Below are 13,798 nucleotides of genomic sequence, written 5' to 3' on the forward strand. Positions count from 1 at the left end.
GGTCGATGGCATTTAAATGTGTTTAAATGCGATAGGCTCATGTCAGTAGATTTACTGACATGTAAAAGAACTCCTGCCTGACAAAATTCCGGCACACCGGCGACGCTGATATAACCTCTGCAGTTCCGAGCGTCGTTAAATAAACCATAATTTAATTTTTAGATTCATCAGTCCTTGGAAGAACAGAAATTAGACAACAGCTTAGCTTAGCTTTCAGGCAGAATATTGAAAGACAATGATAAGGTAAGGAAAAATCGCTATGTTCTTTCAAAGGTAATTGTTCATCATCATCATCATCATCATCATCATCATCATCATCATCATCATCATCACCACCACCACCACCATCATCATCATAATCATCATCATCATCATCATCATCATCAGGCTCATTTTAAGGCAATTATCTACTTTAAAGTGCTGTAGTATTTTTGTAGTTTTTCAGAAATGAGATATTGTTTAAATTGTTGGAAAACTATGTAATGTAAAAGTAGTGAATCCCTTGTCATTTTAGGCACAAACCGCCACTGTGTGTGTAATGTATGTAGGCTATATTAAGCATGAAAAGTTTTATTCATTTATCTTTTATAGTAGCTGAGATATAAAAAAATTGAATTTCACTAAATTTTTTCAGGCCATTGGTGTACCTCCTCCCTTGAAGTGGGTTTCAAAATTAACTGCACAGTATTTTACCACAATGCCATTTATTTATATGATAAAATAAAAACACAACATTTATACAATCAATATGAATGTAAGTATAGAATGATAATAAGTATAGTTGCGATAGAACATTCATCCAACCAGTAAAGTTAAACGTTTGAGAAACAGAAAGTGAAGTAATGAAATTAACAACAAGAACATTAATTAAACCAAAATATGTAATGATATGAATGCAAAGATGGTCGAACTAATCGAGGTATGGATAATGGAACCTAGATCATTTGATCACAATCTTCTTGCATCCACTGAGATCTAATTCGAAGTAAAATATATAAATTATGATTCGTAATAGAAATAAAAAATAAACTATTATGGAATATGTTTTAGCTGAATAAAATGATAGTAACACTACATCTTATATTGGATATCAAGTTATTTCTGAGATTATTTTTGAGAACTTAGTGAAACGTGATGCAAATCAGATCGTGGAATTCTGATCTAAGTGAATATTCGAACATCAGATGCACGCGATGCGGGTCGTAATGTAGTGAAGAATCGTTTGATTGTGGGTAGTTGAGCATTCAACCGTAGTAGCCGAAAGAGCCACCGAGCGAGTAGCCTCCGTAGCCATGTCCGTGAGGTGCTGCCACCACAGGAGCAGGATGAGAAGCGTGTCCGACCTGAAACGGTGAGAAAGTCACAGTAAAACTACAGTCTAGTACATAGTCACGAAGCTCAATATGTAGTAAATATGCATCCATAGATAGTTGCTAACCACTAGGATCGCTACTATCGCCTCATTACAGACAATGCGGAATAGTACCGGCACAGTCTATTGTTCCTAGTACCCTCACAACTCAAGTTTCGTGACTGTATATACTAGACTGTGGTGAAACTTAGGAAAGATTCACAATCGTGTTTTAAGAAAGTAAACACAGATCTATCGAGCACTAAAATATAGTTAGGTACACTAAAAATACATAAGTTACTCGTTCAAATATATATTTTTAGTACAAATTTGTGTCGTCAATAGATGATGGATCATCGTTAAATCAGGGTTGGAAAGTTTCATCTCCTTATCAGACACCGTGCTGAAACGTGGGTTTGAATGTCGCTGCAACAAATTACTTAATTGGGATGAGGGTTTCCGAGATTTTCGGCAAATGTCGGGTAATTCATGACTAATCCTCGGTCTCATATCGTTGAAATATCATCTCGCTGTTATAAATTCCGCCGATGCTAAATAGCCTTGCATCTGATGTAGCGTAGTTCAATAACATGATAATAATACAGTAGTACTATAATAGTAATAATAACAATAATAGTATAAAATAATGTTCGCCGGTCATTGCATGAACGGATTTATGAAGTTGCAATGAAAGGTTTAATGTAAATATGGAAAACAATTTTAAAATATTTCATTAAAAAGACGATATTTAAATAGGCTTATTGTAAATAGATTGTTAAATACCAGTAGTCAAATGTAAATGGGCCTAATGTAAATAGATATGCTAAATTCCAGTAAAAAAGTCAAGTGTAAATATGCCTACTGTAAATAGAGTTGCTAAATTCCAGTAAAAAGGTCAAATATAAATAGATTTACTACTTTCCAGTAAAAAGGTCAAATGTAAATAGAGTTGCTAAATTCCAGTAAAAAAGTCAAATATAAATAGATTTACTACTTTCCAGTAAAAAGGTCAAATGTAAATAGTACTATTATAAATATGCTTGCTAAATACCAGTAAAAAGGTCAAATATAAATGGGCTTATTGTAAATAGATTTGATAAATTCCAGTATAAAGGTCAAATGTAAATAGGACTATTGTAAATAGATTTGCTTAATGTCAGTAAAAAGGTCAAAATATAAATATAACTATTCTAAATAGATTTACCAAATACCATAAATAAGTCAAATATAAATAGGACTATTGTAAATAGATTTGCTTAATGTCAGTAAAAAGGTCAAAATATAAATATAACTATTCTAAATAGATTTACCAAATACCATAAATAAGTCAAATATAAATAGGACTATTGTAAATAGATTTGCTTAATGTCAATAAAAAGGTCAAAATATAAATATAACTATTCTAAATAGATTTACCAAATACCATAAATAAGTCAAATATAAATAGGAGTATTGTAAATAGATTTACTTAATGTCAGTAAAAAGGTCAAAATATAAATATAACTATTCTAAATAGATTTACCAAATACCATAAATAAGTCAAATATAAATAGGACTATTGTAAATAGATTTGCTTAATGTCAGTAAAAAGGTCAAAATATAAATATAACTATTCTAAATAGATTTACCAAATACCATAAATAAGTCAAATATAAATAGGACTATTGTAAATAGATTTTCTTAATGTCAATAAAAAGGTCAAAATATAAATATAACTATTCTAAATAGATTTACCAAATACCATAAATAAGTCAAATATAAATAGGAGTATTGTAAATAGATTTGCTAAATTCCAGTAAAAGGTCAGATGTAAATAGGACTATTGTAAATAGATTTGCTAGTTTCGGCCAAGACTTTATAATAAAATTACAAATCATTTTCCAAATTTGAAATGTTTTAAAATTAAACCTTTTAAAAAGAAATTTATAAAATTATTCATAATATATAATATTAAAAAAATGTGTGAATTTTTTACTTTTTATTTCTGTTGACTATATTCATGTTTTATTGAATGTCACTGGCTTCTGTCTGATTGTCAATTTATATTAAATTTGTTTTTTCTCTCTTTTTCTCTTTCTCATTATTTTATTTTATTTTATTTTATTTTTTTTTGCTTTTGTGTGTTATTTATAGGTTTGAATTACGTTAATTACTGCATATAGTAAACTTTATTTGTAAATTTTATGTTATATTATTGGCTAAGACCACACCGCACACAAGCCTGGCTCTTACGGTAGTGGCTACAAAGATTTTTGTAAAAAGATCAAATGTACTCATAAATAGAATTATTGTAAATAGATTTACTAAATATCAGTAAAATTATGGAATGTAAATAGTAATATTATAAAAATAGATTTGCTAAATTCCAGTAAAAAAAGGTCAAATGTAAATAGGACTATTGTAAATAGATTTGCTAAAGTTAAGTAAAAATGTGAAATGTAAATCGGCCTATTGTAAATGAATTTGCTAAATTCCAGTAGAACGGTCAAATGTAAATAGGCATGTTGATTTGCTAAATTCCAATGAAAAAGTCAAATGTAAATATGAATACTGTAAACAGATTTGCAAAATTCCAACAGGTCGAATGTAAATATTGCAAAAATATTTGCAAATATTATAAACATATTTACAATAAAAGGTCAAATGAAAGCCGAATACTAACTCAGTTACATGTCCGAAAAACAATTCAGATAATGATTTCGAAAAGCACTACATTTGGATAAATTAGCATCCAGGAGAGGTTCATTTTGGAAATACTGGCTTTCGGTATTACATCCATTTCGAATCCACATGGAAGAAGATCTTTGGGAAGGCCTGAGAAAGTTGGTAGGATCAATTCTAATTGAAGATTTGATCAGACCGAAGGACCTAATCTGTAATAGCCTATAGACAATGATGACGACGACCATAGTGGAAAAAGGGCAAAAAATTTTTGTGTTGCTTTATTTGAGTGATGTGAATAAACTAAAAAGTGAAATCAGTTTTAGTCACGTTTGATTTGATGTGATTCGTTTATCGACATCAACGTGACAATGTAGCTAAAATACACTCGATAATTGTTGGCTACTTCCTGTACAGCGAGCAGTCTCTTCCATTAAGCCATTGAATGCAAGTGGCTCAATGGTCACTTGAAATGCAGAGAATCGACAAGTGCTAAACAGTAGCTACGTGTGTTATCGCCGAATTAAGTACTTGTTTGGGCTGCGACCTTTCTGCCCATTCAATTACAACGCGTGAGAGTGCTCAACATGCGACTTGAGTAAAAGCGCTTGAATGTATGAATAATATGAGACTGATTTCTCTGCGTGACTGCGCATTCGTTATTAGAAGCCCACAGAATCTTAGATTTTCTTTATTGAATTGTTCCAGACGACCGAAAGAAGTCCTTCTGTATTGAGTCTTTGAATAGAGAGCTGTGAGTTGAAAGAACTTTACTTGTGGCTTTGCGAATTCGAATTTACTGCAGGAGTATAATTGTAAGTCACATTAGTGGTTGACCGTCCTTCGTGTGAACGAAACTTCCCATGATTTGACATAAAGGAGACAAAGACGAAGACCATGGTTATCGGAAGAAAAATAAAGAAGGTAAACGTGCGAATTCTATAGTGAGGGTCACATAAGAACAGTTCCTAAACAGCAAATATTAACGTCTTGTCAGTGTTGCCAACTGTTACCAGATATCACACGATCCTACGTACTAAATGACTTATTTACTTACCGTACTTTATGTTGGAAGATTATTCTAAATAATTTAATAATTTGTAACATATTTTCGTAGGCAAACTATACGAGAAAGGGATCAGCATGTCAAGTATTTTGCCTGGCAATACAACATTCATTGGTATAACTAAAGAACTGACTCACGAGACCTAACCTAAAAATGTATTTTGTTTGACAACATGAAATTATTGGCACTAACTCCGAAAACTTACCTGACTATAGTCTTGAATTATAACCACAACACAACACAACACAAAAAATAACTATTATGTATTAATATTAATACTGATATTTATTAATTATTAGTATGTTCAAATTTCACTAACTTCCAGTAACCGGCTCAGAAATCTAGTACAATTTTAATTTCATCGAACTCCAGTACCGACAGATACTGTCGATATTTGTTTCAGCTGCCAACATACCAGTTAAGAAATCACTACCATTTGTATTATTTATCAGTATCGAAATTCGAAACGAAGTTGGCAAAAGAAAATTCAACCTGCAAATTAGAAAATCACTACAATCCACTAGCGTATGTAGCAATGGGGAAAAATGGTTAGGTTTCACCCTTAGGATATGAAGTAAGCTGACCCTGACTATAAATGAGGCAGTAGAGCAAGTGAACAGCTTCATATATTTGGGATGTACTATAAGCAGTAACATGATCTGCTGCCAGGAATTCAAAAGAAGGATAGCAACGGCAAAGGAAGCTATTAATAGAAAAAAACATCCTTCTGCTGACCTCTGAAAAAAGGACTAAAGAAGAGAATAGAGAAGAGTTTTGTGTGGAGTGTGGCATTGTATGAGGCAGAAACATGGATATTACGACGAAGTGAAGAGAAGCGAATAGAAGCATTTGAAATGTGGATATGGAGAGAATGGAGCGTGTGAAATGAACAGACAGATTAAGAAAGGAGGTTGTGTTGGAAAGAGTGGGCGAAAAAGAATGATGCTGAAACTGATCAGAAAGAGAGACATGAATTTGTTAGGTCACTAGCTGAGAAGAAACTGTTTATTGTAGGATGCACTGGAAGGAATGGTGAACGGGAGAAAATTTCGTGGCAGAAGAAGATATAAGATGATAGACAACATTAAGATATGTGGATCATATGCGGAGACAGGAAGAGGAAGGCAGAAAATAGAAAAGATTGGAGAATGCTGCGTTTGGAGTGAAAGACCTGACCTTAGGCAGAAAACGATGAATGGTTGAATATAGGTTGAACACAACCGGAAAGCCAGAAGCAGTTCACATACAGGTGTTCAGTGAAATACTGTTGTATATCGTCGTTTTCCTGCAGTAACTCCTATGTGACTTACTTATCAATTTTCTGATTTTTGCTCTATTAAATAACTTAAATAGTGATACAGCAAATAATAAAATCTCCTACATGTAATTATATTTCTTTATTTCGAAAATGTAAGAATTCACAGTCTCCTATGTACGGCTGAATAAATGTTTTTTTTCTTCCTACTGAAAAAATTTATATTTTGTATATTTTGCACATAGTTATTACAGGAACAACGACGATATGTTTGTAAACCCCGAACTCTTTAAAAGATGTTCGGAATTATATGAGCGTAAATAGGAGTTTTATAAACTGATTAGCAATATTGCAAAATTAAAAAAAAAGTGAAACCAAAGGAGAAGGTATGCACAAGAATTCGGAAGATATAGGTACTTCAATGAGTGAGTGTACTTAACCACGATTACAGCACTGAGAATATCTTCATGTAACTCATTTCTACATTATAACTGAGACACTTTGATCTATGTTTATTTCCGGAGCGATGTTTTGTGTGTAGGTGAACAGCTAATAACAGACAATCTCCATTGATCTACATTTCCTGGAGAAAGGAAGGCTCGCTTGTGATCTATCGATCCCTTTCTTCTTAGTGAAGAGCAGGATATTGGCTATTCATCGAACATGAGCCACTTGTTACTACCGACAAACTCTATTATTCTCAGTTACAAGCCCTTCCCAGAGTCCGGTATTGTCGTGATAGCAGGGAACGTGACTGTTGGACCATTCAATTATCCATTTTAATGTGAGATGCTGCAACTTCCTTTCAAATCGCCTTCCAGTCCTAACCAAAGAGCGCTAGCTTCCTAGACAGAAGTGTATAATTTTAGGTAAAAGAAAGACGTAGGTTTTAACGCAGGCCAATTGTGGAGGTTTCGAACAAAATCGCTCATTTCCAAAATAGTATTTTCAGGAAGTACAAAAAACTGTATCGAGCCTTCACTGTACTCCAAAGTGAATGATAACTTTGTGCCCTGCATGTTACGTCTGCTGTTCTAATGGTGTCAATAGTCATGGTTTTAGTTATTTTTGGTGCATTTTAGGGAAAAAACTTTTTGGAAATGTCCGGTTTTGTTTTAAAAAGTGAGGGAAATGTTCATTTTTGTCCGAATAGACCAACCAAATTTTATTGCTCTTCTTATTTACGAAATTAACATACATTAATTATAGAGTACCGGTGTAGCAATCTTAAAATTGAAGTTTAAACAATAGTAAATCATTGATCTTGCTCTGCAATACATTTCTGAGATTATTTTCCCAAGTAAAAATAATTATGTTATACCAAGTTATGAAATTCTACTCAGTCTTTATTTTGTTGGGGGAGGGAGGGTTATTTTACGCCATTTTATCAGCTGCTGTGGTTATCTAGCGTCTGGAAGATATGAAGGTGATAATGTTGGCGAAATGAGTCCAGGATCCAGCGCCGAAAGTTATCCAGCATTTGCTCTTAATGAGTTGAGGGAAAACCCCGGAAAAAAACCTCAATCAGACAACTTGTCTCAACTAGGATTTGAACCCCGGTTCGCTTGTTACACGGTCAGGCAGGCTACTCTTTACTCCACAGCGGTGGATCACAGTCTTCATTAAAAACACTTTAACATTGAGCTTTCTCAGTTTCTACAGATAACTTATTCTTTTCGTTTGTTCATAAGGTGTTCATCTGGGAAAACAGTCTTCCAATACAGTGGACTCTCCTATGTTCGACTGAACAAAATTGAAAAGTTCAGTCCAATAAGGGTAGTGGGTGTGGCAAGTGAAACGAATACAAATTTTTATTGGTTATCCATCAACGAATACAGTACTGTACTTGCATTTCCTGCCCTCCCCGAGACTTGTGTATGCGCTTCTAGTACCACAGTGGGTTTCGACAGTTCCGTCTCATAAACAGTACAATTCTCAAATAGAAAAAGAAGAGTTCATTAATTTAAAATCAGTGATTAAATATGGATGTCCTAATCAATAAAATATTCTGTTTTCCTTTAACAAAAGTATCACTACAAGACACAGAACCAATTCCCAATCAAATGGCAAACCCTTTTCTTAGTGCCCGTATAGAGGCGTGTCTAATTCTCTTACATAAGCAGTCGAACTATGGGATGTCGAACTTGTTTTCTGTCGAACTTAAGAGCTTCCACTGTACTAGTATAGTTATTACCACGTCCTCTCGTGGCATTGTTCTCGCAACATGACAGTATTGCCAATCGGTAAAAAATTTTCATGAACGAGAGCTACCGTGCGTTTTTTTAAAGCGCTTCAGTAAAGCGCTTCATGCCTTTGCTGCGGCAAAATGAGGATCAGAAAAAAACGTAAATAGGTCAAATGACTGCAAAATGGTAGACAATTAATATTGGCTTCTATTTCTGCCGTAATAAATTTAACCCTAAAAGAACCAAACATGTTAAATAATTTCGACTTCTATGATAATGACATGGAATTATTATTACTAGACGATTTTGACAATAATAAACGTTGCAAAAGACCAAAACACATATTCCGCCATGATGGATCGTGCAGCAAACTCGTAAAGCGAAGTTTTGATTTGCTGCACGCTTGCTACAGCGACGGTGAAGCAAATGTAATAAAAGAACGGTCTTGCTGCAGCGCTTTACGTCTTGCTTAAAAAAAAAAAACGCACGGCTATCTATTACTTGGCAATTACATGTTTTAAGTTTGAGAATAAAAACGTTAGACACGAATCCACAAAGTACGGGACAATTCTGCGCCTCGAAGAAGTTTCTCTGGACGCCGGGATACAATCTCTTAATAAAGGACGAGCCCGTAAAATATAGGACATATACGGACCCTACTCAATGGGAACATTAATGATGTCTTACCAATTCAGATAAATTGGAGTTATGAAAACTAAAAATACTTCATATTTCACATTGTGTTACAAACCTTCTTGACGATGGCATTGAATCCGTTGTGCTTATCGGAAGTGTACTCCACGATGCGCACTGTGCCGTCGGGCTCAGCTAGGCTGTAGGCTCCCTTGACCACGTCACCATCACGTGTCTCCCACTGGCTCTTGGCGTCACCGGTGTGAGAGTCCTTTACTGCGTAGTCATAGGCGTATTTTGGGTACGCCTGCGGAAATTAGACAGTTGACATTCAAGTGTCATTCCAAGGTGAGAATGTAGCCAATTCTGATAAATGTTAAGGTTGTTAGAAATTCGTATAACCTTAAACCTGGAGGAGACAGAAATGGATTTTTATATGTTACAGAATTTACGCATATTCGGGTTTCAAAGTTTTGCACTGCCAGACATAGAGAGCTTATTCTTAAATCAATGATACAGGTGAGGGCTTCTCACTTAATGTGGTCTGTTTTGATTCCTGGAGGAATATATGGCAACGATCTCGGGCTAGAATGAAAATAAGGACTGAAACATTCTCTTTTTAAGTTTCTTCTAACTAGCTATGATAGTTCATAGATTAAACACCACACTGTGAATGGAGACGTTCCGAGTTGGAGATTCGTCTAGTTTGTTCTTACTTTATTTCATTTTGCCATATTGCGTCAGGTTTATAATTATCGTAGTTAATGCAACAATGGGTTTGGTTAGACTGATAAATTTAAGATAAACTTATCTATGTAATTCAGTAAATCTACTGACATTAGCCTGACGCATTTAAGCACACTTAAATGCCATCGACCTGGGCCGGAATAAAACCCGCAACCTCGAGCACAGAAGATCAGCACTCTACCGACTGCGCCATCCAGGCCTACGTGTTTGTTGTTAAAATTATTAGCAATGGCATGGCCACTATGATCTAAATTGTCTACATAGTAGGAAACAATTGTCAGGCAATAGCGATAAAACAAAATCAGTACTTTAAAACGATAAATTGCAGTGATAAATGACTGTGATTGGTTGAAATACAAAGGATTCTTACACTGCATTGGTAAGTAGTATAAGAGTGAAATAGTAGACATACAACAATTCAACAATAATACAATTTTGTTGACTTTTTACTACGTCATACTACTTTTGACCAATAAAACGTTAGGGAACGACGTGTTTCATCCAGTTGTGGCTGCTTATACTACAATTGTATCATTTTCCTAACATTTGTTTTTATCACCTCCCTAGCATTTGTTTCTTTGTTTGCCAACGTTGTATTCAATAATTGTACCTTTTAAAATGATTCATGTTTATTTCATCATCCTTAATTAAAACTTTTATATCATTTATCTTGTTTATATTATTTAGGTTATGTTATAGCTTTAGGCTACTGTATGAGATTATGGATAGTCACGTATCAGAGATTGTTATATATGTATATATATATATAATTGAAGTGGTCCTTCTGATTGAGATTCTGGCTGATATGTACATCTATTACCCAGACAGTACATCTCATTTGAGAATATGCGTCAAAGGAAGAACTTAATGCATCTGAAGTCTGACTAGTGTAATAGGTAGCTAGTCGGCGATGTATGCAATGGAGGGGGAAAGGAACTGGCCTCCCTACCCCATTATTTTTCCACACTTATTTTCGCAGTATTTACGCACATTCAAAGAGATTACGTAATTAACTTACAGGTTCGCAACAAATTTAATGCTAATAATTTGAAATTTTTACTGCTAGTTCTGAAAAATATGATTAACAAAATTACAGATCTTTTTGGATTAAGTAAGTATTTTTAAGTAAAAAATAAAGCCTATTATCCGGACACTAAAGAAATTAATATTTATTAGCTGACTTTAATGTCACTAATGTAAAGTCAGACAAAGGGAACCTTATCATCAAATATGTAGGTTGAGAAACACCGCTCTAGGGCAGTGATATATCTGTAAAGAAAATCCATGGCCCTAGCGGAAATGGAACACGCGATCTCCCTCATGCAGCGCAACACCTTAGTTACGACACTAACGCGCATCTCAAGAGTGAAATGATATAAAATTAATATACTCACGTAATAGTCTACGGCGTGATGAGCTGGAGCTCCCAGATATCCGGCTTGTGTTGCCACTACCAAGATGGTAGAGAACAAAGCGATCTGCAAAATTACATTCGAATATAAGAATTTCAGTTAATGAGTATAATTGATTATATTTTTCATTATCCTACTGTATGAAAGTTCACGAATGCTGTTGTAATAATCATCCTGATAGATCTACAAGATTTCATGAAAGTTACAATGTTTAACAACTGTCTAGAATTTTGGTTATCCAACTAGGCTACATCAGTTGTTTCTTCTTTTTCAAGTCCAATAGCAAAGAAGTGGTTGGATTATTTTTATCTGTAATTGTCTATTTTCATGTATTTCCGAGATGAATATAGCCTACGTTATTTTGCATGAGTTTTATCTGCGGTCGAGAATAAGGTTTTATTATTGGTTATTGTCATTGTCGATGGGGAAATAAGAGGAAAAATGTTTGAAAAGTACGCAAAAACGCGTCCTTCCAAGAGAATCTGGAGCTGAGAAAAACTGAATATGTGAGCTCCAAGCCTATTGGTCACTTGCCTCATTCTCTGGGTTTCGCCGTTCCACTGAAGAAACTTAGAGAATTTTGAAGGGGAAAGCCGAAAATGGACGTAACCTAATAGATACCACGTGAGGGGTTGAGAAGCATGACAGAAGAACAACAGTTCAGCAACGCCAAAAGATGTTAAATGCTTGCACATTGAGTGGGACTGTCGTAGTCCTCGTAAAGGAAGGGTTCCGAGCCCTTGCACTGTGCAAGGGACACTGTACTAAACTCGTCCCAAATACCGAAGGCAGGAAAATAATCTAAGACTATATATTTTCAAAACTTCAGCAAGTTTCTCTCTTATGGTTAAAATGCAAATGAAATGCGATGAAAATAAGTCACTTGACTCGAAAACGATTTTTGGTTAGTGTGATATCAAAGCATATGTTACTTCAAAAACTTATTTTAATGACCACAGACATAACTCGATCGATGGGTAGTCCTTCAATTTAAAATTAAACAATTAATACTTATTTTGATTGGTTGATTTTACGAAGCTTTATCAACTGCAATGATTATCTGCGTCTTAGTAAAATAAAGGTGTCCACACCTGTGGAGTAACGGTTATCTCGTCTGGCCGCGAAACCAGGTGACCCGGGTTCGATTCCCGGTTGGGGAAAGTTACCTGGTTGAGATTTTTTCCGGGGTTTTTCCTCAACCCAATATGAGCAAATTCTGATAACTTTCGGTGCTAGACCCTGGACTCATTTCACCGGTATTATCACCTTCATCTCATTCAGACGCTAAATAACCAAAGATGTTGATAAAGCGTCGTAAAATAACGTACTAAAAATGAAGGTGATAATGCCAACGAAATGAGTCCTGGGCAGTGCCGGAAGTTAATCTTTTATTGGGTTGACGGAAAACCCCGGAAAAAACTCGACCAGGTAAGCTGTCCCAATTAGGACTTGAACCCGGGTTCTCTTGTTCCACGGTCAGATAAGCTAACTGATATTTCAAAGCGGTGGACTTATTAAAATCTTAGTTGACTGGGAAAGTTAATTGCGAAATAAGTTTAAATGTTTTGAAAAATAAGAAAGAAAATTTTCCATAATGCCGATAGCATACTGAATCGGACATTCTGTCTCGGACCATCCGATGTGACGATGGTTACACGCATTCTTTGGCTGCAGCATACTGGATCGGACATTCGTCTCGAGACGTTCGTCCGATGCAGTATGCTGCAGCTTCATAAAAATGCGTGTTAGGCCTATTGCCATCATATCGGGCGGTCCGAGACAAAATCGTCCTGTCTGAGACAGAAATCCGATGCAGTGTGCTGCCGGTGTAAGTAGATCTAAATATTTTTAGCCTATATTTACAGCACTATCACATTTCAATTATTGTAAGAATGTCAATTAATTAAAAAGATCTGTTTTGTTTCACCACTTGACGAACTATTTTAATGCACCACGTTTTTGAGTTCAAAACAACATAACAAATACACATGTAAGCTGAATTCCTTATATCGTGATTCGATAATATCCCTTTCTGTTGAACTTACAGCAAGGAACTGCATGGCTGCTACACTTTCAGAAGCTTGCTGTTACGTGAATGTTTGAACCCAGGTCGTGAGCTTCATTTTTATACCAAAGACTTTCCAACGGGGGGGAAAGTGTAACTTGACACTTGTTTTTTATTAGTTTTATCACTACCCCACACTACCAAAATATTTGTTACTTAATGAATGTCTTGTGTATGCTTTTTTTTTCGGTATAATCACGTAGTGATGGAGAATGTGGCACGCTTTGTCTCGCAATCCACAGCGCCGTCCGAGCGAAGCGACGAAATAAGGAAATTACTGTTCGAGAGAAATTAAGCTACAAAAATTACTGACAAGGGTTTCAATAAAAAGGAATGAATGTACGTAGTTCACGGAGCATGACATAATATATCACAACTTTTGTGAAATATTGGGTACGAGTTTTATCGCTTCTTTACCTGGA

The 13,798-nt window shown here is 35.0% G+C and overlaps 1 protein-coding gene across 1 annotated transcript; it reads right to left on the bottom strand.

Moving 5' to 3' along the window:
• Positions 1-687: 687 nt before the first annotated feature.
• LOC138716153 (cuticle protein 19-like) lies at positions 688-13,443 on the bottom strand. The gene is made up of 4 exons (XM_069848977.1): positions 13,357-13,443; positions 11,294-11,377; positions 9,271-9,459; positions 688-1,343 (listed from the first exon to the last, which is right to left on the bottom strand). Exons 1-4 carry the CDS (start codon positions 13,369-13,371, stop codon positions 1,245-1,247), a joined length of 387 nt encoding a protein of 128 aa, XP_069705078.1. The 5' UTR covers positions 13,372-13,443; the 3' UTR covers positions 688-1,244.
• Between the last annotated feature and the right edge of the window lie 355 nt (positions 13,444-13,798).

Source organism: Periplaneta americana, chromosome 16, assembly GCF_040183065.1.
Source record: "Periplaneta americana isolate PAMFEO1 chromosome 16, P.americana_PAMFEO1_priV1, whole genome shotgun sequence".
In the NCBI taxonomy this organism is placed as follows: Eukaryota; Metazoa; Arthropoda; class Insecta; order Blattodea; family Blattidae; genus Periplaneta; species Periplaneta americana.